We start from the raw sequence: 27,936 nt of genomic DNA on the forward strand, positions 1-27,936 counted from the left end.
GAGGCCCTGATGTGCCCATTCTCTAGCTGCCTATTTCTCTTTCTCTTTCTCTCTCTCTCTCTCTCTCTCTCTCTCTCTCTCTCTCTCTCAAATAAAATAAATAAAAAATAATTTTTTTAAAAAAGAGTATGTGAGTTTGAGGAACTGCTATAGCTTAGTACAGCAGATCAATGTCTGGTGGCAGTATGTCAAAAGGAGAATAGTGAGATAGTCATTGTATTCAGTCTTCCAAAGAGCCCAGACTGCTTTAACTTGCTTGTATGCCTTTAGACCACAATAAACTTGGAACATCAGCCCCAACCTAGTTTGGAGATGTGCCTAATAAACTTTGCTAAATGCTAAATGAATCAGAAGTATTCTTACTGTCTAACAGAGAGTTTGGCTCTGATCTAATGAACAGTTTTATCAACAGCTTGAATGAATTCTGGGAAGATATGCTAACAAAATTTGTGTACAAAACAAAACTATAATTGAGTCCACAACTCAAAAATATTTTCATAAACTGCAATTATGGCCCAAACCACAATCAATGAGTCAAAATGCAATAGAAACCAAGGCAAAGCTCTGGCCATGAGGTCAAAACGTCAACTCCACATTCATAGAAAATGGTGGACATGTGACATACAGTTCGTTCTAAAACCTAATGGATTACTATAAATGACAGAAATAGAAGCAGAGACTGACTATGTTTATAGCATTAGTCAGTACATATCAATTATTGTACTCAATTCTCTTCCAAGTTTTGCATTTCACCAATGACCCTGATAAACTGTTACTTGTCCAGAGAAAAGCAGCTGGGACTGTGAAGATTGTAGAAGTGTCACATAAATGCAACTGGAGGTGGGGACTGAAGTTTTTCAGTCTGAAGGACTGAGTACTTGATAAGGAAAAAGCAGTAGGGAGGAAAAGGTCCTATTGACAAAGGATTGTTCTTGTTCCTTTCAACTACAGAGAACTGAGAAATTACAGAGATAATTTGGTCTTCATATAAGGAATATTTTTCTGAGAAGGTTAAAAAGAGATAAAGGGAATCTGTATATGTTGTCATAAGCTTAATCACCTATAAAGGAATTTTTCCAAAATTCTTTAGCTCTGAATCCTTGTGAAATGCCTTTGGATTTGGCAGGTCTTTCATAAGTTGAGTAGCCTCACTTAGTCCTTATCCATATACACCTGATTTCAGCTGCTGGAGAAACCATCCTGGTTGATGGAGTCAGTGAGGAATTCCAGCTTGTTGACCTACTTCCTAGTACCCTCTATACTGTCACCATGTACGCAGCCAGTGGACCTCTCACAAGTGGAACCATCACCACCAACTTCTCTACCCGTGAGTACAAGGTCTTACTAGCCTCTGAGCCCTGGGGGACTAGTTAGCACCTTGCAGCAGAGCAGAGCAGGCTTCAGACAGTGCAGCTATGAGCTGCTCACATTTTGGCTGACTGTGGCCCAAATGTTGTATCTCTCTGCTAGAAAACACATCTGTTTCCTGTACCTTGAGTCTGTGTGACAGATTGCATCTGGCACAGAAAAGTCTGACTGGTATTAGAGAACTAGATATGGGGGAGAGAGCTGCTGGATGACGTCATGACCAGGAGACTTGGAGACAAAGGCAACACGTGAGAATATCTCAATCCAAGCTGACATCGTGGTTGAACAGAGTCAGGTCATAGGCAAAGAGTCAGATTGGAAGATGTCATTCCCAAGCCCACAGTCCTGCTTGAGGGAGGAGGGAAGTACCTGCAGGAAGGATACTGGCACCCTTTATACTCCTGTCCAAGCCAGAACTGTGGTCAGTATGTGAGCAGCCCTGAGACCGCAGAGGTAGGCAAGGAGATCACTGTGCCTGAAGTAAACCAGGGAAGAGTTGGAGAGACGGGGACACCCTGGCCTTTTCTCTTCTTTACAGTCCTGGACCCTCCTGCCAACCTGACAGCCAGTGAAGTTACCAGACAGAGTGCTCTCATCTCCTGGCAGCCTCCCAGGGCAGAGATTGAAAACTACATCTTGACATACAAATCCATGGATGGAAGCCGCAAAGTAAGCATTAGCTGGAAAGGGGAAAACTAATCCTCCCATGTGAGGCCATATGGAAACCAACCAGTGGAGTGACCCATAGAAATTACAAGGATGGGAAAGGAATTAACTCACGGGTAGCCAGTGAGGTTTCAGATACTGGATACATAGCCTGCTATTGAGGAGAGCCAAGGTCTGCAAGCCAGGCAACGGCAAGTCCTGGCTTTGTCACTGCTCTCTGCATGAGCTGAAGCCAAGTACTAACCATCTTCTCCTCTAAGTCCTCTCTAGAGAGTCGACTACCTTGCAACTCCCCTGGGTGTAGTGGGGTTCTCAATATTAGGATGCAAAACTCTGGAAACTTCCAAGCACGTGTTTCCAGATTTTTTCCACTCACAGGGCCAAACAAACACAAGGCCAATAACAAGCCTAACAGGCTTTATGCCTCTATCTATCTATCTATCTATCTATCTATCTATCTATCTATCTATCTATCTATCTATCCTACAGTAAAGAGATGGTATATGTTGGTTTGGGGTCAATAGTCAAAACAATCCACTAGAGCTTTTGTTGTTTGCAGTGGGATCATTTCTAAAAATGAAAGTCATCCCCAGAAGTCAAATCTACAGATCGACATTAGCAGAGCAGGTCTGTTTGATGGTGATAGGGAAGCCCGGGATTCTGCTGCCTCAGCCTCTGCTCTCAAGTAAGCCCAGTGCAATTTGAAAACCACTGGGTTCAATGATCCCATGTGCATTTGTGAGATAGGAGCTGGACTACATCTCACATGAGAGCCATCCTCCCTGCTTCTGGGCATGATTTCTCCTTCATGTGGGGTGGAGGGGACAGCCAGGCTGACACAGCTGATCAGGAGATGGGGGCTTCTCTTCCCCACTTGCCATATTGCAAAGCTCTGTACTGCCTCCCACCTCCCTTCCTCCGGCTCTATGCAGGAGCTGATTGTGGATGCAGAGGACACCTGGATCCGCTTGGAGGGCCTGTCGGAAAACACGGACTACACAGTGCTCCTGCAGGCTGCTCGGGATGCCTCGCGGAGCAGCCTCACCTCCGCAGCCTTCACCACAGGTGAGGGAGTTACAGCCGCTTTGATGCTTTCTTCTCCCTGCATGCTGTCTGTCTCTTTTGCAGCCTCTGCTGAGACTTGGCCTGCAAGGAACCTATCAAAAGACCTCAGTTACCACTTCCTTCCACCCGCTTCCCCTTTCTGAAGGCCTTGCTAGGAAACCCCCTCTACTAAAACCATCACAGGAAACTGCAACCCAAATCTGCAGTCCGCCTGGGCCAGCTGAATGCATCAAGAAGAGATAACAAGGTCCTCCTTGTTTTGATTTCCTGTATGATTGTTATTTTTTTCCAAAATGTATTCCCCTCTCTCTTCTTCCTCTGCTACCTCTCAACAACGAATGCCTGGTGTAGTAAATGTAAACCCTCAGTGCTAAATGCTCCCCTACTTTGCCATGCACACAGTACTTTTACATCCCCAGAGTCTCACTCAGCCCTTGAAACAACTGATACGGAAGACCTTTTTGTCTTCACTTCACACACAATGAAACTGAGTCACGTGGTGATGACGGAATATCCTGGCTACTTGGTAAATATCACCCTAAGTGCAGTACATGAATTATCTAATATTATTTAATTTAATCTTCACACAACAGCTTCTGTGCTGTAGAGTGCTATCTCTAGATTTTTGTTATCCAGGAAAGAAAAATTGGGCTGCAGAAAGGTGACACAACTCATCCAAGTTCCCATAGCTTTTAAGTGAGGGAATTGAGGGTCCAGTTCTGGGGTCTGAGCTAATACTTCTCCCTATCACTTCTTTGAGCTCACTACAGTGGTAATTTAGAACTGCCAAGCCCAGACTTTGTAGTCTTTCCCTGCCCCACATTCTCAGTGTATGTATTGGTGGGGCAAATATAAGCATGTCCCTCACCCCTAGGTCTGCCTGCCTTCTCAATATCAGATGACTGGGTTCCTCTTCATGCCCCAAAGCCTGCCCCTCAAGTCCCTCAAAAAACTAACAGAAAGCCTCCCAGCCCTCTCTGGTGCCTCTCCAAAATGTGCTCGTTCATAATGACAAAGTAGTGCACTTAGCACATACTTTACATTGTCACTGTAGTGTAATGAGAAAATGGATGAGTCTCCTTTTCCTTTCTTTCTTTGAAATACTTTTCAGTATTTCACAGTGTCTTCAATGAACACATTAATCAGGAAAATAAACATTTTAATTAAAAAATAAAAATAAGCTGCAATCACACAACCAAGCCATGAATCCACATTGCAACTTTCTCAAGAGGAACCTGGGAGCACTTGATCTCCTTTCTGGAGCTGATGTCTATTATGCTGTTTCAAGTATGTCTTATTAAGAACTAAGGTGCTCAGAGAGCTCTTCCTAAATGTCATGGCTGAGTGCCTCAGTCCCTGCTTTTAACCCTCTGATGGATCTCCATTACTTATCATGAGAGTGCTGTGCTGGTTGGAATCAGACATCCCTCTGTAAACTCGTGTGTTCTGAATACTTATTCCCCCAGCTGGTGGCAGTTTGGGAGGTGGAGTCTTGCTGAAGGAGGTATGTTTCTGGGGGCAGGTTTAGGACTGTTAAAGCCAGCTCCCCCTTGCCAGAATTTGACTAAACCTCTTCCTGTTGTTTTCCACCTTCTGTGTCACTGGTGATGTCCAGTCTTTGCTCATGTCATACCTTCCCCTGCCATGATAGAGCTTCCCCTCAAGACTATAAGCCAAAATAAAAACTTTCCTCCTATCAAAAAGAAGAAGAACAACAACTAAGGTGTTACATGCTTCTGGTTCAAGCCCTTCCCTGCACATTTACAGGTTAATTAAAGGATCCACTATGAGCTCCTTTCCAAAGTACCACTTAAAGACCCGTGAGTTCTCTACTGAATCAAGAATTTCTATACCACAAAAAAAACTCACAGAGGCCACATGGATAAACAGGGCTTCTGTGTATGTATTAGGTTAAGTGAATCATTTTATCCCCAAAATGCTTAGTGTGGTATGTGTTTTTCATTCCCATCCTGGTGATGCTTCAGATAGCAGTAGTGAGCAGTAGATGTCTTAAGTCTCTATATCTGTAACTGTGCCTTTCTTCAGACCCAGGCAGGGAAAAAATTGCACCAGTTTCTGTGCCCATCACTACCTTCTCTTAGATTAGATGCAATGGCCTGAGGCATGTGCAATAGTTTGGCTATGGGATTCCAAATGCAGCCAGTAGGGTTAAGCCAAGGATGACCAACTCACATGGAAATCAGGAGAGAGTAGGTTTATGGCCTTTGTCTGGTGGGCAGTGGAGGAGACTACTAAGATGTATTTATGTTGTTTGTTCTTTTACAAGAGCTACTTAATACTGGGCTTCTTGGACATTACCAGTATCAATTCAGAAAGCAGAAAACTAAAGCGTCGAATTTCCTACTCTTACGTGTATAACTGTAGCTACTCAGTGAGCTGCCTGCACATAGAGCTTTAGCTACCAGCAAGGACTCACCACTATGCCCTGGCATCTAAGAAAGGGACATGCATGTTTGGAAGTTTTGGTAAAGTTTTCCTGGAAAGCTCACACTTAAGTCACTAAACCATAATGGGTTTATTTCAGAGATTTATCAGAACCTGCTGAAACAACTGGTTGCAGAGGGAGAAATTCTTGGCCAGAAATAATACATATGAAAGTCTTTCACATACTAGCATATACAGGTTCAACAGATGCTGATTGAATGGAAGAGCTAAGTCCCAGCTGCAGATGCAGAGGCGGATGTCTCTAGTAAAATAAAGTTGAAGGAGGAGGAGATGTTTAATACCCTTTGCTAGAATGGTGCAAAGGGGTATAGTTTTCAGATTATGAGGCCCAAAGTTCCCTAATTTCGGACTCCATCTGCCATCTGAGTGTAAATTTCCCTGAATAAATTATACTATATAATTATATTAGTGAATGCTTATTGTCTGCAACAGCCCCTCCCCCTGTCTTCTCTACCTCTGGTAAGAGCAAATTTTATTAGGTAGCCAGCAAGTACAGTATTTATTTGCCTCCTAAGGGGGGGTGGGGCATGGATGTGAAGATGTTACCAAAAAGGAAAAACAGCAAATCTGAAAAAACAGAATATCTTCAGTGAGCTGTAAGACTGGAGTGCTGCCAGTCTGAGCCCCAGGCATGAATTACCCCTGCTGAGCAAGTCTGGAGAACACTGGGAGCCTATGCAATGGCACTTCAGGGCTAATAAGAGTTCAAGGTTAACTTCTTTTTAGTAGCTACCATCCTTTCCTACTTCACTGTCAGTACCTGCATAATCCACTTAGCAGAATCTTCTGGACCAAACATACTGAGTGTTTTCTGTGCCTTCTCTTATGAACAATAGAGTTCAAAGTTTGGTTCCAAAGTGGCCTCCATCCGCCAACAGATGCCTGCACTGGGTGGACTAAGAGATTTATTCAAGCAGATATGTACCTAATGGTCTGGGAAAAAAAAAAAGAGAGGTCAATAATAACAACAACCACAATAATAATGATGATGATGACAGAAAAGAGGTGGCCTCAAAACCTCAAAATCCTCCTTTGATAAAAATGTGTTTTCTTGTGTTCATGACACAGAACATAAACCCGTTTCAATCTTTTCATCATGTTAATAGCTTCCTATCTTCTCATCTCTGGTGTTTGCAGAAGACTCTGGGGGGAATTAACTACAAGTAGTATGGAAAAGAAAAAACTATGGATACATTATTTATAATTTACTGTCGCCTGAAATTTCATCCAAGGTCTACTTGTCTTTTAGAGACATGAATTTAAATGAGGAAACAAATATTCCCTGCAGAGCCACAGGGACTTGGGGAAACAATCTTCAGAGAGGCAGGTTTCATTGTCTCTTTTAATGCTAAAAAGAAGCAAACGAAGCTCTTGCTAAAGCCTATTCTCAGAGATAGTGAACACTATTAAATGGCTTGCCTTGACCTTGAGGTTAAGTGAAGACAACTATTTGCAGAGGTAGCCAGAGATGGGTAACGAGGAGGGGTGTGTGTGTTTAAAAATTACTTTTGCTCCAGTCCCTGCTATGCCCCCATCCAAGCTGGGCTGTTTTGTAAAGCTTTTCAAAAAACTGGAGTCTCCTATAACACAAACTCTAGTTTTTGAAGTTGTGAAAATCAGCAAACTCTGGACTCTGGGATAATCCTGGAAATGTACATAGTATCAGAATTTAAGCCGACAAGGAAAGCCTAGTGAGCAACCCGTTCGTACTCCCCAAATCCTCTGTACACCACACCCGCCTCTGCTCTACTCCTTAGAAGGAGCCTGAGGTTTTGCTTCCTTGAGCCTCTCAAGGGAGGCTCCTCATTTCTTGGAGGTCTGTTTGTAGAGAACGAAGGAGGACATGCAGGTCAAAGATGAATAGAAGTGTGAGTGTCAGATCAAAAGTTCGAATTACTCATACTTCCCATGCATTGCCTGTCACCAGCGTTATTCTCCAACAAGGTCTCTGTGCACACTCATCTCTTTTTACCTCTCTTCTTCCACCTCTCATACACAATTCCAATGTGTCCAGTGAGTAGCCTTTTGTTTCATTTTTGAAAAATGCATTCTTTTAAGAAAATATTTTATTTATTTACTTATCTGAGAGGCAGAGAGAGAGAATGGGTAAGACAGGGTCGGCAGCCACTGCAAAGAACCACCTTGTGCATCTGGCTTATGTGAGTACTGGGGAATCGAACTTTGTTCCTTAGCTTCACAGGCAAACACCTTAACTGCTAAGTCATCTCTCAAGACTGAAAAATGTATTCTTTTAGTTGTTGTTGTTCATTTTTATTTATTTATTTGAGAGTGACAGAGAGAGAAAAAGGCAGATGGAGAGAGAGAGTGTGAGTGGGGGGGGGTGGAGGGTTGGGTGCACCAGGGCCTCTAGACACTGCAAATGAACTCCAGATGCATGTGCCCCCTTGTGCATCTGGCTAACATGGGTCCTGGGGAATCAAGCCTCGAACCGGGGTCCTTAGGCTTCACAGGCAAGCACTTAACCGCTAAGCCATCTCTCCAGCCCTGAAAAATGTATTCTTAATATGTTGTTTTGAGTATGAATTCTGAAATGTATATAAATGGTTTTGGATTACATAACTGACAATTTCCATGTTTGGGCACTTTTACTCATTTGTGTTCTTAGAATCTTTTGCTGCTACCCAGTTGAAAAATGCTGTGTTGTGTACTCATCATGCTTACCGCTACACTCTCAGAGACAGAATTCAGACTGTCTCCAACATTCCCAACCCTCTCCAACCCCAAATGATGCTACAGGAAACACCTTCAAATTGTCACTTCTAGATCAGTGAGTTAATGGGTTATGTGCCCAGAAAAAGAATTGCTAGGTATAAGGTATTTGCTTATATGGTTTAACTAACTACTTACTCTGGCTGTACATCCATAAGGCTCTTTTAAAATCTAATTTTATTTTTCTTAATTAACAGTTTTCATTCTTGAACATCATATAATTTGCTCATAATCCTCTCCCAGGCCCTTTTACTGTTTTCCTTCTTTTTTCTTCCTTTCCCTGAACTCCTTTCCAACCAGTCCTTCTTCTATATTTTTATTCCTATAGGTATAATTGATATCTCATTGTTCTAGATTAATTCCTTTAAGTAATAATGAATTTGAGTTAAGTGCCTTTTCATGTATGTTAACCTTTTAGCTTTCTTTTAATTATAAATCACCTGTTCATATCATTTGTCAATCGTTCTATCAGTATTCCTAATCATATTAGCTAGTATTATGTAAGCTGCTGAAGTCTTTATCCAACCAATAAAACAAAAACTATTTTTCAATATTCTCTTTGTTCACTTTCTAGATTTATGATTATACCTTTTTGTATGTGGCATTAGGTAAGGATATAGTTTCATTTTTCTTTCGATAGTGAACCAATTTTACCAACATCATGCCCTAAATAGTCCCTCTGTTCCCCATTGATTAGCAGTACTCTATTGTATATTACATTCATATATGAACATGAATCTATCTCTAAACTCTGAATTTCCGGTTTAACTCCATGTTCTAGTCATCTGTTTTTTCAAACACTACATTGTATGTTTATAACTATAGGTAACCTTAACATATTGATATGTGGTAGAACAAGTTTCCTCAAATTTCTCTTTCAAGGTTGACTTACCTATTTGATATTTTCCATAGTTATCATCTGAATTTTCCAAACTTAAGTGTAAAGTTCTCCAAGTGAAATTTAGATTGGAATTGCAATGTATTTACAGGTTAACTTGGAATTAACAGGTTTAAAATACTGTCATCTATTTTAAATGCATAGGATGTATCTTCCTTTTTTCAAATCTTTCCTATGTTCTGTCACAGAACTAATTTTTTTTTCCTGATAGCACTTCTTATGTTCTTGGTTAACCTCTGGACATTTTATAATTTTTATAGATTTGTGACTTTTATCTAATTAAAAATATTTTCCAGTTGGTTGTTGCTGATGTAGAAAAATAGTATTGATTTTTATATATTGATCTGTAGCAATCCTGCTGAGTCTAACTAATTATCTATTATTTCTATTTAATATTTTAGGCAAATGTTTTGTATAATTTACATATAAAGACAATTTCTATACTTTCAATCTTTATATATCATATTCATGTTTCTTTCTTTGTCATACTGACTAGGACTTCCAGATCTGTGTTAGTGAGAGTGACATTAGTTTACTTTGAATTGTTCTTAAACAAAATGCAATTAGAACTTTAGGTTTGGGGGCTGGAGAGTGATTAAGGCGCTTGTCTGTGAAATCTGAGGACCCTTGTTAGACCCAGATCCCACATAAGCCAGAAACACAATGTGATGCAAGCACAGAAGACGGTGCATGTGTCGGGAGTTCAATTACAGTGGCTGAAGGCCCTGGCATGCCAATTCTTTCTCTTTTTTTTTCTTATAAAAAAAATACAAAAACCCTTTAGGTTTGGGCTGGAGAGATGGCCAGCAGTTAAGGCACTTGTCCATAAAGCCTAACAGAGTTTGATTCCTCAGTACTCATGTAAAACCAGATGCATGAAGTGGTGCATGCATATGAAGTTTTGAAGTTTGTTTGCAATGATTGGAGGCCCTGGTACACCTATTCATTTCCTCCCACACCACCTCTCTGTCACCACCCCCTGGCTGTGGTAAAACACACCTTTAATCCCAGCATTTGGGAGGCGAGGTAGGAGGATCACCGTGAGTGCAAGGCCACCCTGAGATTACATAGTGAATCCCAGATCAGCCTAGGCTAGAGTGAGACCCTACCTTGAAAAACAAAACAAACAACAACAATTAAAAAAAAATACTTTTGGCTACATAGTCTTTGCTAGCTCTTCATTTATTAAACCTCAATAAGATAAAAACACTGTAATATTTCTCAAAAATAAAGGGTATATATCATTGCCTAAACTTAAGCAAACAAAAATCATTATTTGCCCAAATTTAGGGTATAAAACACTTACGAAGCTATGGTATTTTCTTCTATTCCAAGTTAAGAATTTTTGCAAGAAATATAACAAATGATAAAGTTGAATTTGCAATAAATTTTCTCAAGTGATAAAATTTAATTATGATTTTTATCTTTTAATCTACTAATGAGATGACTTGCATTGATAGCTTTTTATACATTTATTTACTAAGCTTGAAGAAACATCACCTGAATATGAATTTTTAATGTACTCTTAGCTCTGGTGATCTTCTCTGTTTAGACATTTTACATTTATGATCACAGACTAAATTGACCTGTGCATTGTTCTTGTATATATTTCATTAGGTTTTAAAATCCATGTTTCATTATCTTCATTAAAAAATAACTGGCCAGATTTCAATCATCTGCCACTTTTTTGTTATTATTTTCGGTTTGGGGAGACAGAGCCTCACTGTGTAGCTCAGGCTGGCCTCAAACTTGCAATCCTCCCTCCTTAGCTTGCGGAGTACTGGGATTATAGGTGTGTGCCACCATGCTTGGCTCAATTTTTCTACTTCTTAGTAGGACTTGCCAATAATATATGTATTTTGTTAATATTTTCAGAGAATCAGCTATTGGATCAAAGGTGTGCATTCATGTTTCCCCACTATGTCACAACTGATCATTCCAGTATTTTTAAAAATAATGACCCAGCACTTGAGCATGCCCTTCTAGATGCCTCGGTCTCCATGCCCTTCACTTCCACCCAAACTAACCCTGTCTACAGTTGGGCTCAGGGTTGCTATAATCAAGCCTTTCTTTTGTTGTTCTTTGATTACAGACTTTTATTTGAAGCAAAAATAAGTCACCTTTCTAAAGTAATTACTCTTGCTTTTTGTAGCTCCAGAACTTGTTACTCACTCTGCTTATTTTAGTACTCACTTTGGATTCACAATAGCTGATTTTGTAAGGCAATATTTAAAAAATATATATTTATTTATTTTCAAGCAAAGAAAGACAGACAGAGGGAGAATAGGCACTCCCAGATCCGCCAGCCACTGCAAAAGGCCTTAGCTACTAAGCCATCTTTCCACCCCAGCCACTGCAAAGGAATTCCAGATGCATGTGCCACTTTGTGCATCTGGCTTTATGTGGGCTGTGAGCACTGAAGAATCAAACCTGACTGCTTAGGCTTTGCAGGTAAGTTCTTTAACCACTAAGCAATCTCTCCAGTCCTAAGGCAAATTTTTAATTATCCCCTTATATTTCATTATAAACTGAGCAGATATAAATTATTGATACAAATATTTCTTTCTATCATTTAATTTTTTTATTTTCTTCTCAAATGTAGCATTACCTTCAAGAAGTCTGATGTAAATTGAATTTTCCTCTATGAGTGATCAGTGTTTTCTTTTAGAACATTTTAGAATATTTTCCTTCCATTTCATAGTCCTAATTTTCATTCTGTCTTAAAATTCACTCATCTCTTTACATCCAATTTCACATTCTATGTGCCTATAAATTAAAGGTATAGCACATAACTGTGGTTCTAGGTGCTATATCTTTACTTCTTACATGTCTATTTTTATTTCTTTTATAGGCATTTCCTCTTTTTGTTGTTATTGTTTTTGTTCATTTAGGTTTCTTTTTGGGACTTCTATTAAATACGTGTCAGAATATATGTACTATACTCTAAAACTGTGCCTTTTCTTCACTTTTTCTCCTTATTATTTATTTTATCTCTTAAACCATATTCAACCATATCTTCCAACTCATTTATTTACATTTTACATACATCCTTTGTTTATTTTTTTATTTAAACTATGTTATCTACACCTAACATTTCTACCTGAGTGTTTGATTTATTGTTCTTTCTCATGGTGTTAATATCTTCCCTTATCTCTGTAAATGAAGTTTGCATGTTACAATTCTGTTCTAATAATTCTGCATCAGATAATTGTTATCATGTGTCTGTGGTTTGTCATAGTTTTTAAAATATTTATTTATTTGAAAGAGAGAGGATAAAGAAAGAAAGAATGGCAATGTGAGGGCCTCTAGCTTCTGCAAATGAAATCCAGAGGCATGCACCTTGTGCATCTGGCTTTACATGGGTACTGGGGAATCAAACCTGGGCCCTTTGGCTTTGCAGGCACTTCTTCCCAGAACTTCACTTCTCATTCCTCCTTTATTGGTGACCAGCTTCATTACATACTCACTTAGATATTTTGCTTCCAACCTATATTTATCTCTATCTTAGACACTTAGAGCTTGAGATTGTATTTCCTTCTTCCACCAGAATATAAGACAGTTGAAAGGGAGATAGTGTCTTTTCTCCTGTATATTCCCATGTTTTAGTCCCATATTTAAAACTCAAGAACTACTTTCCATGTTTGTTGAATGAATCATAAGATGATAAGCTGGGAAATGAATTGAAAGATCCTCTGAAAAGACTGAGGCTGTGAATTTGGTTTATAGAAGCTGATCTAATAGTATTGCCTTCCTTACCCACAAACTCAAGTGGCACCCAACAGTCTCACCAGCTATTCTGTATAAGTGAGACCTTAATTTTAATGGGGTAGAGGCCCAGCTGAAAGCTAACTACAAACCCACTTCTGAGGGAAAATCAAAGTCTGGTAGACAAAAGAGGTCACCCACGGTTCTGTGGGATACCAACTTGCTTCTACATTTACTGAGAAAGTTGCTGAGGCCATTCTAAGAGGAGCATACTGACATCATAGCTTCTGTCCTGATGCTGTGGCCATTAGAATGGGCATTGAGCAGACGCTTCCAGAATTATTAAATCTGACCATTATAAAGACCAAACCCAAGGACACAAAACAAGGGCAAGGCATGGACAGAGAAAGTCTCTTCTTCTATTCCCAGCTGATGGGGGTGGGGGGGGCGCATCTGATTACCCACTGTGTCACACAGAAAGCTAGCTGTACTCCACTCAGGATTCAGTCTCTGATGCCCAACACAAACCAATGTCTGAGATAAATTCTTCTGGTGAATATACTGGGCTTGTGGATCTCACAATTACATCTAGGAACACTTAAGCATGAGACACTTCCATGCCCATCACTTGGTGTTGTCTTCCTTTCAACTCTGTAATTGCTCTAGCTTGTGCTTGATAAAACATAACAAGTACTGCTTTACTAAGCCTGGCTTAGGTTATTACACCCAAGAGAAGAAAGCTTTCAGGTTATGCTCTTGTTCCTAAAATTTTACCTTTCAAAACAACTATCGGGATGATCATATTTTACGGTTATGGGCGAGTTTCTGATAACATTAAGTTCTATGGCACCCTGACAGCTAGGAATAACTGAAATCTTCCCTGACAATATTGGCAAATGTATAAAGTCTACTGTGTGCACACTGAGCCAGCAGGATGAGCATTAGAGTGTTTTCAGTTGTTAGCTAAGCCAACATCCCATAATCCACAAAGTTACACAGTGATGGTACAGACCGAAACACAAACCTTAAACTCAAGGCCAAATATTCCCTCTCTTTTCCAACCCAACTAAAGTGAATCTTGGAGCACTAAAGACATACTTGCTGGGAAAAAAAAAAATAGAGAATGGAGAATGAGAGTGAAAGGGAGAATGATAGACAGGGGAGAGTAAGAGCAAAAGAGAGACAGACAGAGGCAGAAAGTGTAGTCAATCAATTATCCACTAGTCATATGGATCTAGACAGAAAGACCAGACCACAGAGCCTTGGAATTACTGTCTATTTTATTATTCCACATCTTAATCTCTTGAAGAATAGGAAAATGTCTGACACTAGTGGGATTCACGTCTCACTGGTCTCTACACTCTCCTGAGAAGCATTGGCAAGACACCGACTCCCTGAATCAATCACTGAACAATTCAGATTTAGTAAATCTGGGATGGAACACAAGATTCTGTGTTTTGGTAAAGTTCCTGACTTGAAAACTCTTAGTAAACCTCTGCTTTGTTTTCTTGGGTGAAAGAGAATAATAAATTGATCAAGGACTAGTGAGTTGGAGGTAAATGTTTGGCTGTGTTGAAGGCTGGAGCTGGATCGAGGGAGGTTTCATGGGAAGTGTTGCATCTTTTCTAAGTTCCCAGGATTTGAAAATCTCAGGTTTCTTTTCCTGCAGTCCGTAAATGCCAAGTGCTTGTTGATTGTCTCTCCACAAATTCACAAATTCACAGTCTAAATTACAGTAAATGAGTCTATAAAGAACCAGATTGCCTAGCCATTTGTCAAGGGTAAGGCAAGTGTACCCAGCAACTATGCATCAGCTACACACACACACCTGGCAAGTGTCTCCACAGGAGCTCAGAAGGAAAGACACCACCAGAAACTTCGATCCTTTCTAACCTTTGGGTGCCCCTTAGGTAACACTTATTCCCTAAGTGGATGTCATTCATATTTTCCAACTTCAAAATAAGTGAATGCCTCTTTTATGACAGTCACTCGGATAATTAAAATTCCTCTTCTCCAGGGCAAGTCATTTCAATTTACTACCTTTGTTTGTGTTAGGTGTAACTTTAAAGCAACTAATAATATGTTTGAATTTTCTTAAAGTATCTGTGCATAAATCTTAATCATTATCAGTGTGAAAAAGCTTATACCAGTTATTTATTTTTCTATTGTGAGGTTGGTTTGATTTTATGTGTGTATTTGAATAAGGCTGTTGTGTGTGGAGGTTTGAGGGGAAATTTTAAAAGGGCATTGAGAAGAAATGCAGGGCTCTGTATCCTTTAGGAGGTGTAGCTGACTAAACAAAGAAAGCCTCCTTTAGGAGAAAGAGTTAGTACATAAGGTAGGAGTGAGCTAAAGACCAAGAACATCATGCACTAATCTAAACTGAGAAACACAGGCAGAGAGAAGATAGGCGAAAGAAAAGGGGATGTGCTGGTTGCTCCAGAAACCAAGTCAAAAATATCCCAGAAGCCTGGACGTAAGACCCATGTTCCCAAAGCTGCGTAAGCATGAGCCTGAGCCACTCACACCTGTCCCCTGAAATGAAACTAGCCCTTAGTAACAGGTGGGATCCAGGACCTTTACAAAGCTCTATGACATTCTGGAAACAAAAGTTAATAGCTTTTCTGAATCTACTAAGGAAAACGGTTCTGAGAAGAAATGGCTTAATATGAACATAGAGACTTGTGGTAAATTTTAACATTGTGAGTTGTATATTCTTGTAAGATCAATACAAATCTTTGAATCTTTAGATATATGTAGACCTCCAGCAAACTATGCACAAGTTACATTTACTGTTTTTTCTTGCTTTTGAGGTAGGGACTCACTATAGCCCAGGCTGACTCAGAACTCACTCTATAACCCAGGTGGATCTCAAACTCACATCATTAGCCACCATGTTCATCTTATCTCTGCTTTCATAGACTGCAAAGAACACTAGACTTGGTGGTCTGAAAATTTGAATTCAAACAACCTGGTTAAGTCATGTGGTCTTTCTGAGCAGTTTCCCTTGTAAAAATAAGTCTCAGATCTATTAACAACCTACGTTCCTCTAATCTTCTCCCAAGAATTAAACTGAAGTACAAATATACCTTGTAAAGTTCAAGTTCTGTAGAGAAATATTGTCATTCCCTGGTGTGGCCATGCCTGAGGTAGGCAGTATCTTTGTTCCAAGCCACCGTGACAGAGTTGTGACAGCAAGCTAAAGGATAATCCTTGGACTGGGACTTAACACTTCTCCATGAAGACCTTGCATGAAGCCTACAAAACTCTATCGTAACACAGGGGGCTTTCAGTGAGGTTACTATGACTCACCTTCCTCATGTGACATGAGCCACCTTCTGCCTCTCCAAGTAGCTGGTTGTCACACCTGCAGTGTGTGAGCTCTGCCACTAGGAGCAATACAGCAGCTGACACATGAGGTCCCCCTGCAGCCTTTCTACATGGTGGCCACAGTTCAAGGACACAGAACTGTATCTCCATGGAACGAGAAGATCATTATATTTACAGAGCACCCTGACCACCATTCCTCACACAGGAAGCTGTGCCTTTAATATGCTCGCTCAGTCCTTAAGGTCCAGGATAGCCCCTGTGGTGGACTCTGCTTCACGGCTTGCCTGCTGAGCACTAAAACTTGTCTCAAAGCAAAGCTCTTCAAGACATATGATTTAAGCTTCTCTTTCAGCTAATTGGATATTGTTCTACAAATTGGACTGTTCTCTCTGAAAGATGAGCTGCAATTTACTTCCCTTGCCCTCTCCTTAAACTTAAACTGAACTGTAAAGCATGGCTGTTTGATTGTTTAGTATAATCAGGAGATTGTTTTGTACAGGGAATAGATATCCATCTTCATGCTGATGCTGGAGTTGCTTGAGCACTCCTGAATGGTTGCTCTGCAAATGTAAGGCTTTCCTCAGATACCTCTCACCCTTTTGGAAGATGGACCTTGGAGTGACTCATTGGTCTGGTCCATCATCAGTGGCATTAACACTTCACTCTGCAAGGGGAATCCTTATTATCTCCATCTGACTGAGAAAGGAATGTAAGGAATGCAGACTAGTAAGTAGAGAAACCAGACCATGAGCCCAGCTCTTTGGTTCTCAGATCTCATACAACTGCTATCTGCTCTCTGGTAAAGCCAGCATAAGTTCAAGAGATGGAGTGTAAAATAATGTGGAGTTCCCATCCCCACAAACTGTTTAGATTCATAGTTGTTTTTTTTACAGCTCTTGAAGAGGTAGTGACTATGAAGCCCTCTAAAATGTTTCTGATCCAAGAGACTCTTGTGCATAGTGAGAGAGGATCTTTTCTGAAAATTGCTTCTTTTCTTGTACAGGGGGCAGGATGTTCTCTCATCCTCAAGACTGTGCTCAGCATTTGATGAATGGAGACACTCTGAGTGGGGTTTACACCATCTTCCTCAATGGGGAGCTAAGTCAGAAGTTGCAAGTGTATTGTGACATGACCACAGATGGTGGTGGCTGGATTGTAAGTACTCACAGATGCTCTCCCTGAGTGCACACATCCTTGGGGTTCTAGTCTCCTACCTCAGCATCTGCCAATCTGACCTTCATCAATCTTTGGGCAGTCCTTTCATGCACTCACCCCCAGCATGTGTATCTTGGGGGTGTCTACTTCCTTCCGGGTCCTCCTCCAACAGTCAGGCAGGGGCAGGAATGTCCATATGAAGCTACAGTAGCCTGACTCAAAGTAGGGCTCCAGCGTGGCTATCTTCCTTACTGCTCTTTCTTCCAAGGCTTTTGGGGAAAGACAAGAGAGTTTCAGACCCTACAGAAGCACAGGAGCCTCCCATGGTGAGAGGGCTAGGTTTCCCCTCTTAGAGGGTTCTGTCTGGAGGATCAGACCAGGGGCAGAGCGTAGATGGCCACCTCTAGTTATGAAGGATATCCCTTTCCTTATCCTTCCCTTGGTCCCTAGTTCTTCCCTGGAGCCATTGCAGCCTTCAGAGGACAACAGTGTTTGAGCCAGAGGTACCACTCCCTGACACCACTCTTCTTCCAAGCCTATAGGGCCATACACAGAGCAGGAGTGCAGCATCACAAACACCCATGGCTGCTCAGAGGAGACCCCTGTGCATATGGGAGAGTTCCTGCAGCCTAACCCCAAAGCAGACCAGGAGAATGGCTGAAACCCAGTCCTCTACCCTCCAGTGCATACCTGGTGCATACACCTCTGGGCACTGCGAACACATGGTGCTGGGGTGTTTCATGGTGCAAGATGGGTAGTTTTTGAAGAGTTAAATGGTGGCTGTGCTCATCACAGCTACTCTTGGGAGACATTTTCTTTTGTGTTTCTGACATATTTGTGCCTCCTTCTTAAGACATAATTGGAAATTGGAGCTGAGGCTGATGTATTGGAGGTTAAATGAAATTAGCACTTAAACAACTTGGAAAGTGAATGATATGCAGTTGCTTTGCCTGCAACACGATAATGACAGCGACTAGATGATTTGAAGTTGGTCCCGTTTCTTTAGTGAGAAATGCTTCCTACTGCTCTCTGTGGTGCAAAATGATTAATTTGAGAAGCAAGCCTAATCCCCCTGACTATTCAGAGCTCAATATACATCCAGAATCCTTTCTGTAAGGGTGCAAATTAGTGTCAACATCAGATCCGGTGTATTCATGTGGGGCCTCAGTACTTCAAGAGGAGGGCTCAGAGCATCCCTCGCAAAAACTGCTCTGTGACTGCCAGGCTCCATTCTGAAATGGTCCCAATCCATGGCTTTTTGTTGCTGCCAATACAGAACCCAGTCATGTCTATTTTGTTCATTACACTTTTCCTGTGAGCTTGCCGGATTTCTCCTGTTTCCACCTCTCATCTAGCCATAGGCATGCCAGCATCACTTCATTCCCTCCTACCCCCCTTTTCTCTTCACAGGTGTTCCAGAGGCGGCAAAATGGCCAAACTGATTTTTTCCGGAAATGGGCTGATTATCGTGTTGGCTTTGGGAACCTGGAGGATGAGTTTTGGCTAGGTAACCTACCTTTTGCTTTTTCCTGGGCATGCTGCTCTGGCTTTTTGTCCATCTCTCTCCCTTCTGTGTCTGTCTGGGATTATCAGAAATCTGTGTCCATGGAGAAGTTGACAGCTCATGAATTGCTTTTAGTGCCTCTTGCTCTGTTTGGTTCCACTATTGATCTGTTTTTATCTGATTGTGATGTTTTCCTCTTTGGTCTGTCTCTCTCCATCCTCATTAATAGTCTCTTATGCTGATGGATCTTGACACGAGGCAACTACAAAGGTAGTGAGCTTCCAGGCAGGGAAGAGGGTATAGGGAGCAATAGGCAGGCTCACCCTTTCTCAGAAGCCAGGCAACCAGCCAGCCAGCCTGTAGGTCGGGAGAGAAATGAGGCTAGGCACTCTGCTTGGTTCCTGGGACAGTGTTACTGTCTGACTTGGAAAAGATGAGAGGGGTGTTAGAAGACGTTGGCAATTTCCTTGAGGACTAGCACAGCAGGCAATTCAGATGGAAGTTTAGACATGTGTGGGCAGGTAAACACCCTCCCAGATCAGGCAGCTGACGCCATAAAGCTGTCAAAGTATGACTGTCTGTATCTCCTTCTTGCTGAGCTTTTCATAGTGCTTAATAAAGGGAAGCAGAGAGAAAAGCAAAAGATCATGTTGCATACCTGTATTCTCTTCTCAGCCTTCCTTGCTACCTTCTTTCTTTTTATCATTGCGTGTGTCCATGTGTATGAGAACAGATGCATACATACTACAGTATGTTTACAGAGGTCAGAGGACAAGCTCTGGTGTCAATCCTAGCCTTCTACCTCTAGGTAGGATCTCTTGTTGTTTACCACTGTATACACCAAACTAGCTGGCCTGCAAGCTTGCAAGAATTCTCCCATGTCTACCTCTCATCTAGCCATAGACACACCCAGATTGCAAACACCTTCACTACTGGGTCCAGGTTTATGTGGGTTCTGTAGATCATAATTCAGACTTGCACAATTAACCCTGCTGAGCCATCTCCCCAGCCACCATGCTACCTTCTTGTTTAAACTTCACCATCTTCCCCTAGGTGCTCAGACACAACCTTCTAACTGAGTTTCTTACCACCATGGTCACTCCATTGTCTGCATGCCAATAGAATGGTCTTTACACCCTGTCACGGTTAATCTCAATGGTCAATTTGATTGGCTCTAGGTTTGTCTAGGATAGAGATCTCTGGGCATGTCTGTGAGGGAGTTTCCAAATTGCGTTAATTGTGATGGGGAGATCTATGCTAACTGTGAGCAGCACTATTCCATGTGCTGGAATTCCAGACTATATTAAAAAAGAGAGCCAGGTGTGGTGACACACACCTTTAATCCCAGTACTAGGGAGGCAGAGGTAGGAGCATCTCCAAGAGTTCAAGGCCACCCTGAGTCTGCATAGTGAATTCCAGATCAGCCTAAGCTAGAGTGATACCCTACTTCGGAAAAAAAAAAAAAAGAAAGAAAGATGAATATCTATGAACAATCAGCTCTCCCTCCTCTCTCTCTCTCCTTCCTGACTGCAGATACAATGTGAATAGTTGCCTCATATTCCTGCCTCCATGACTCCCCCCCCCCACAGCTCTTTTATTTCATATTATTTTTGTCAGGTATTTTTTTCACAGCAACTAGAAAAGTAATACACACCCCAAATTTGCACAGAGTAACACCCATGGTAGAAGCCTTTCAGTGGCTCCCCATACCACTAGGTAAGGCCAAATTTCTTGGCCAGGGTACAAGACTCCCTATGTGGCCTCTGAAGCTTGCTAAGCACCTCACTTGATCTCCCTCCCACCTTCCCATCACATATCCAAACTTGGAGGTTTCTCCTTGCAAGAAACACTTTCTTTGTCTCTTCCCCCTATGTGTCAACCCATATATATTCAAATACCCAGCTAAACAGCTCTTCCTCCACAAAGATTTTTCTGACCATTTTTCTCACTTATTGCCACATGCTCTCTTTTGTATCCCAAACCATAGTATTCATTTTACTTTGTCATAACTATATTATATACGTTTCTTTGGTGGCTTGGATCTCATCATTTATCTTTTAATACCACTGCCTAATAACCCCTAGATATAATAGGTGCATCAAGTATAGATATCAATCAATGATGAGAATTGATTGAATACCTGTAAGGTAACCAAATCTGTGGTTTCCAATGTATGCAGTAAAATGCAAGGTAGAAATTACACTGAGATAGAAGTCAAACAAGTAAGAAAATGTGTGAATTTTTAAAACAGCTTCAGTTTTGGAGACAAGGGTAATATACATGACAATATATATATATCTGTAAGCAGACCATGATATACCTGAGTCAGTGTGCCTGTAAGCAGACAGACTTCCCAAACCTAAGCCATCCTATGCCAGCTTCTCAATTTTTGTCATATTTGTAAAATATATAAGCTACCAGGCACTTAGATTTTTTTATCTATTACTTTCTATTTAATTAAATGTAGTTTTATAAAAAGCTTTATCCATTGCTAAACTGGAAAGATACTTGTCATGTGCCATAAACAAAAGGATACTTCAAAAGTAAAAAGCCTCCTCATTTAAAGCACATCAGTGAAATGAAGGCAATATGAATATTATTAAATGAGCATTACATCCAGTAAAACAAAGCCTATTGCTTCTGCTGCTGCTGCTCTTAAAGGTGGAGGGAGACAATGAGAGGCATTCAGCAAACCAAACAGTACTAGAAGAAAAGTGAGACTGGGAGGCAAGGTTATGTCAAGGTCAGGTTTTGTCGATTTGTTAAGAAAAGTTGAAATAGAATTTGAAAATTCTTTTCTTCCTATTTGTTCAAAGTCATTTAATACCTTAGAGATGCCATCCTACACTGGGAACCACCCCTTCCTGACCCATGAGCTACTACTACAAGAAAGCCATGGGTATCAAAGAAATGAAGAGAGCAGATTCACAGTAGAGACACTGAGGGATGATCAGGAGAGGTGAGGAGAGGAGGAAACATGAAAAATGGAAGGCAGGAAGCCTTCTGACGCATGCAAACTAGGAATAGGAAGGAAACCCTTCCAAGCAGAGGAAATGAGCAAGGTGGGAAAAAAAGAAAATGAGGTTAAGTAGGTTGAATGAAGGCACTTTATGGAACATGAAAGTTGAGGAAAGGCATCTCGATTATGTAAGGAAGAAGGAGTGTGGGGTGTATTAGTTACTTTTCTCATTGCTATGAAAAAAGCAATTTAAGGAAGAAAGGAAGGGCTTGTTTTGGCTCACAGTCTGCGGGTACAGTCCATCGTGGAGGGGAATTCACGAGGTGCGGAGTGTGAGACAAATGGGCCACATTTCACCTGCAGTCAGGCGGCAGAGCAGATGAATGCTGGTGCTCAGCCCACTTTCTCCTTCACATTCAGTCCAGGACTCCAGCCCACAGGATGGTGCTGCCCACACCCTGGGTGGGTCTTTCTTGCTTACTTACACCTCTCTGGAAATGCCCTCAAAGACACACCCAGAGGCTCACTTCCTGGGTGATTATAAATCCAGTCAAGCTGACAGTAAATATTATCTGTCACATGAGGGCTTCTTAATGCCAGACCTGGTGATAGTTAGACAGCAATACACTAGGCTTAGTAACTCCGTGACCCACAGTTTATGTTCTCAGTTGGGTTCTCGAGAAACAGGTCTTGAAACAGGGATTTTTTTTTTTTTTACTTTCTTTATGTGCATGTGTACATATGTGGTGTGCGTACATGTGTATATGCAATACTGTGCATTTGCACATATGTGGATGCACAGGCATGTGTATGCAGATGTATATGAATGCCAGAGGCTGGTTGACAGATGTTTTCCTCGATTCATGATATCCACTCTATGTACTGAGACAGGACCTCTCACTAGCACCCAGAACTTGTTGATTGGCCTAATCTAGCTACCCTACTTTCCCCAGGGATCCACTGTGTTTGCCTCCTGGGTTCTGGGATTACGAGTGAGCTAGCATACTCACCCAACATTTTCATGAGTGCTGGGAATCTGAACTCAGGTCTTCATTTTTTGTGCAACAAGTACTTTATCCACTGAGCCATCTCCCCATCCCCAGGGATTCTTGCTCAAGTGGTTCGCTAGTGTTCAAGTGACTTCTATGAGAATAGGATTGAAAGAAGCAGGACTGAACCAGGAAAACTATACAACTGTGCCCTGACTTATTTCAATAGGATTCCAAGAGAAGCTCTTGGGCATGACTTACTCCTCAGAGTTGGTACCCACTGGGCCAGGAGGCCAGGCTTTCTCATCCCACATCACCCATTTGCCAGAGTATGCCCCAAGGTAAAGGGGAAGGGAAGGAAGAAGTGACCCCTATTTGGTCTAGGGAAATTATCCATCAAAGAGGCAGCCGTGAGTTGGTGGCACACACTTCTAGCAGCTGGTGGGTCCAGTTAAGGTCATCCACGCATAACATCACCAGCAACCACTGCAACTGCACACGTCCAGGGCAGGCACAATTTTTTTTTTAATTTTAAATCATGGTACAGTCAGACAGAAAGATGTCGCAGCAATGTAAGAGGATCCAGTTTCACTAGGTGCATAGAACACAGAAAGAGTCAGAGATTGGCAGCAACACAAGATCAATGGTTGAAAGTATGGGCAGACACATCAAAAATCAAAGAAAATAGATATGAGAAAATATCACCAAGGGGGATGTAGGTGCTGACTTACAAGTTTTTGTACCTTACAAGAATCTGATAGACCAAAGCCTGAGATGCTTAGAGGCCAAAGGAAGGGCACGTGAGTGGGTGTCAGAAAGACCAGGATAGAGGCACCAGTATAAGACGTAGCAGGTGATTACACAGAAAGGAAGTAGAGTTAAGAAGCAGGAAACAATACACTTGTCTCTCAACTCCTAATGAGTTACATCCTGGTCAATGCATCCTAAATTGGAAATATTGTTCAGTTAAAAGTGTGTTTAACACACCTAACCTCCAAGCATCAGCCTTGCAGAATATCCTTGTGCTCATGTCATCGAGTGGCAGCTGTGTTTGCAGCCACTGCCCTGCACGAGGAGAAACTGTAGTGCAGTGCACCCCTAGCCCACAGAAAGATTAAAGTGTGAAGTGTGGCTTCTACTGAATGTGGGGGATGCGTGAATGGAGTCATTGTCAGTCCAAGAGAAGCTGTATTCTCTGATCTGGCTCTGAGAGTCCCAGGATGCCTGGAAGTGGACAGAAGGAAGGACAATATAATGAGACGTGGATGGAGCTGCCTCTTTTGGCTACTAGGAAGTGTTAGCGGAATCGGCTATCTGGGACGCTCTGAACTCCTCTGACCCATGTTCCTAGCTCTTTCTTCCTACCAGTTACGCTAAAGGAATCACACCTGTGCAATGCCTCTTTCTTCATGCTTTAAATTTTTAATTGAGATTTTTTAATACATGAGTATACTATAATTTGATCATAATCTCCTCCCATTAGTCGTTCCCCCACTTCTTCACTCCTACTCCACTGAACTCCTCTTCCCAAGTAGTCTTTATTCTAGTTTGAAGTCTCATTGTTTTGGCCAACCTCCATCATTGTAGTGGTGTGGTAGTTTGAATGGATGCCCCCCAGTATATTCAGGATTTTATTAAAGCTTACAATTTAGATCTGCAGCCACCTTGCTGGAGGAGGTGTCACTGGGCAGACCCTAGGGTCCAGCCCTAAGGTGTGGGGGTAGATTTGGAATTCCAGTCTAAAGGTGTGCAAAGTACCTGGAGTTCCTGGTGTGTGCTTGCCTGTGCTGGTGTGGTTGCTTTTGGTTTTTCTCTCTGCTTGGATCTCTGAAAAGGGGGCCAACTTCTTCTGCCATTCTGGAACTTCCCCTGGATCTGTAAGCTCCAAATAAATGCCATTCCTCCCATAAAGTGTGTCTGGTCTGGAAGTTCATCCCAGCAACCTAAGGCTGTGTACTGCAAGTGCTTTCCTTTTTTTCTCACCTGTCCAGAAACAGCTCATAGGTGGAAAGGGTTTATTTCTCTTTACAGCGTCGAGGAGAAGTTTCATCAAGAAAAGCATACCAGACAGCTGGGTGTCACATCTGTTAACGCAGCAAGAAGAATGTAGTCTATGCACTAGGCTTGGGCTGAGCTATGTCTCTCCAAAGCCTGCCCTCAGTGACACTCCTCCTTCAGCAAGGTTTTACCTCCTATAGACTCCACAACTTTCCCAAATTCCACTGTGTAGGTACCAAGCATAAGGCTTAATCACAAACACATGACCCTATGGGATACATTTTACATTGAAACCTCCTCAGTCATCTGTGTCAATATGTGCAAGTCTTGTGAAGATAGTGATACCCACTGTGAGGTCCTAGATGCTCCAGTCACTTCATGTCTGAAGGATAGGGTACTAAAGTACTATTCCTAACCCTCTGGCTCTTACATTCTTTCCCTGCCCTCTTCCACAATGTTCCCTGAGCCTTGGAATACATGATAGAGATGTCTCATTTAGCTCTAAGCTCTCAATGCCATCTTGTTTTAGCACTGTAGTGAATTTTGAGACGTTCCAGGGTTGATAACCATCTCCAAACAGAAGTTTCTCTGGCCAGTGGTGAGAGCAATGCTAATATTTTTTTCTGCCACCTCCTCCGCAATGTTTCCTGAGCCCTGGCAGATATAATAAAGATGTCTCGGCCTGTGCTGAGCACTCAACTGACACTTTTTGTCATAGCCCTGAATAGCCTTCAGTCTTCCTAACAGTCACACACAAAATGAAACTTCTCTAATAAAAAAGTGAGAACAAGACTGGAGAGATGACTTAGCAGTTAAGGTCCTTGCCTACAAAGCCAAAGGACCCAGGTTCGATTCAGGACTCAGGTAAGCCAGATGTACATGATGACATATCTGGTGTTCATTTGCAGTGGCTAGAAGCCCTGGCACACCCATTCTTTCTCTCAGTCTCTTCTCTCTCAAATAAACAAAAATAAAATATTTAACACAAATGTGAGAATAGCACTAATCTATGGACATAAACATTTAGAAGAGAAGTTGATAGGTGAAATGTATCCATTTAGCCAAAGAACTGTGGTGGCTTCCCACACACACACACACACACACAATGCCTGTGGCCTTCTTAGACATAGGCTTTTTTTAAATTTTTTTTTAAAAAATTATTTATTTATATGAGAGTGACAGACAGAGAGAGAGAAAGAGGCAAATAGAGAGAGACAATAGGTGTGCCAGGGCTTCCAGCCACTGCAAAGGACTACAGATGCATATGCCCCCTTGTGCATCTGGCTAACGTGGGTCCTGGGGAATCAATCCTCAAACCAGGGTCTTCAAGATTCACAGGCAAGTGCTTAAACACTAAGCCATCTCTCCAGCCTAGACATGGGCTTTTGACTTGGTTTTTCAGGACCAAACATAAACCAGTACCAAACTCCCATGGAACAGGCCTCAAATCTGATCAGAGATTAGTTGATCGCTCCAATAACCAACATGCCATTATTACACCAGTGGACACATCTTGCCAAGCTAGCCAATGTAGTTTGTAGGATTCACTGCTGGTTAAGACTTTTGATGGCTTTTCTCTCCCTGAAACCTGCATAGCACTTTCCAGCACAAGGGCAGCTAGCTGGCAGGGAGGAGACTTCCAGTGAGTTCCAGCTTTATTTCTCAGTGTTTTGCAACTGAAGCATGTAGTACCTTTAGAAATAGGGTCTTAGCATTTACTTCAGGTGAGCAACCAAGAGCACTGACAATAGCTTGTATTTCTTTCTGTGTGGTGGCTCATGAGAATCCCTGACCAACAACTCACTGGTATTTCACTGTAACAACCTGTGGCTCCTGAGCACAACATTCTCTACCCAAGCAGGGTACTTCTGCCCAAAGTAATTCATTCATATCCTCTCTCTCTCTCTCTCTCTCTCTCTCTCTCTCTCTCTCTCTGTTTTTTGAGGAAGGGTCTCATTCTAGTCCAGGCCGACCTGGAACTCACTCTGTAGTCTCAGCCTCGCCTCGAACTCTGCTTCCAGGGGGATGGAATTAAAGATGTGCACCACCACACCCAGCTTTAAACTCTCTCTTTTGAAAATTATATTTTAATTAGCTAATAAATACTTAGGTTTCCAGATGGCTTATTAATAGCATCTTTAGTTCTGTGTATCCCTCTCCCATCCCTCCTCTTTCCCATCCTCCTACCCTGACCCCGCTTTGATCTTTCCACCCCTGCATTCTGTCTACTTACATAACTACTATTTCCTCCCCACAGCCCTCCTCCATCATCCTACCTCTTGGCCTCTTCCTAGCTTCCTGGATTCTACTATTTACTTACATACAGATCTAAGAATTCATATCCAGGATCCACATGAGAGAGAGAACAAGCAGCATTTATCTTTCTGAGACTGTGTTGCCTCATCTGGTATATTTCCCAGATCCCTCTACTTTCCTGTGAATTTCATAATTTCATTTTTCTTTATAGAAGAATAAAACTCCATTGTACATATGTACCACATCTTCATTTTTCATTCTTCTGTTGATGGACATCTAGTCTGATTCCATTTCCTAGCTACATTTCCTTTTACGACCAGAATTTGGCATTCAAGGTTGTCAGGGAATAGGGCCAGGAATCTTGAGGCTTGGGGTTCATCAGTTACTGGGTCAAAACTAGACATTGGGATCCAGTGCTATCTGAAATGGTATTCTTCCGCAGATCTGGGCTGGCCTCTTTGCAGGAGGAAATGCAGTCTGGCAGGGTCTGTTTGGTATTAAACTGAGATGGGTTATAGAAATCTGGATGTCTCCTTCTCCTCCCCTCAGTATTTATTCTGAGGTCACATGTACTTTATTCTCCTATTGCCAAAGCTGTTGGGGACCAGACTTAGTGAGTGCTCTGTTCTTCTCCACAGGGCTGGACAACATACACAGGATAACATCCCAGGGCCGCTATGAGCTGCGGGTGGATATGCGGGACGGTCAGGAAGCAGCCTTTGCCTACTATGACAAGTTCTTGGTGGAGGACAGCCGAAGCCTGTACAAACTCCGCATAGGGGGCTATAATGGCACTGCAGGTACCTTTGGGCCCTGGGAAGAACCAGGGGCAGTGCACGTGAAGCAG

General features: G+C 41.9%; 1 protein-coding gene across 2 annotated transcripts in view; it reads left to right on the forward strand.

Annotated features, from left to right (window-relative positions):
* Tnr (tenascin R) overlaps positions 1–27,936 on the forward strand; it is a 435,141-nt gene that overhangs the window by 395,996 nt on the left and 11,209 nt on the right. For both annotated transcript variants that reach the window (XM_045150475.1, XM_045150482.1), the window contains exons 16-21: positions 1,184–1,327; positions 1,907–2,037; positions 2,967–3,099; positions 17,232–17,383; positions 18,794–18,890; positions 27,728–27,889. In XM_045150475.1, coding sequence (XP_045006410.1) covers positions 1,184–1,327; positions 1,907–2,037; positions 2,967–3,099; positions 17,232–17,383; positions 18,794–18,890; positions 27,728–27,889 — 819 coding nt within the window. The remainder of the gene's footprint in view (positions 1–1,183; positions 1,328–1,906; positions 2,038–2,966; positions 3,100–17,231; positions 17,384–18,793; positions 18,891–27,727; positions 27,890–27,936) is intronic.

The sequence above is a fragment of the Jaculus jaculus genome, chromosome 1 (genome assembly GCF_020740685.1).
Source record: "Jaculus jaculus isolate mJacJac1 chromosome 1, mJacJac1.mat.Y.cur, whole genome shotgun sequence".
NCBI classification, from domain to species: Eukaryota; Metazoa; Chordata; class Mammalia; order Rodentia; family Dipodidae; genus Jaculus; species Jaculus jaculus.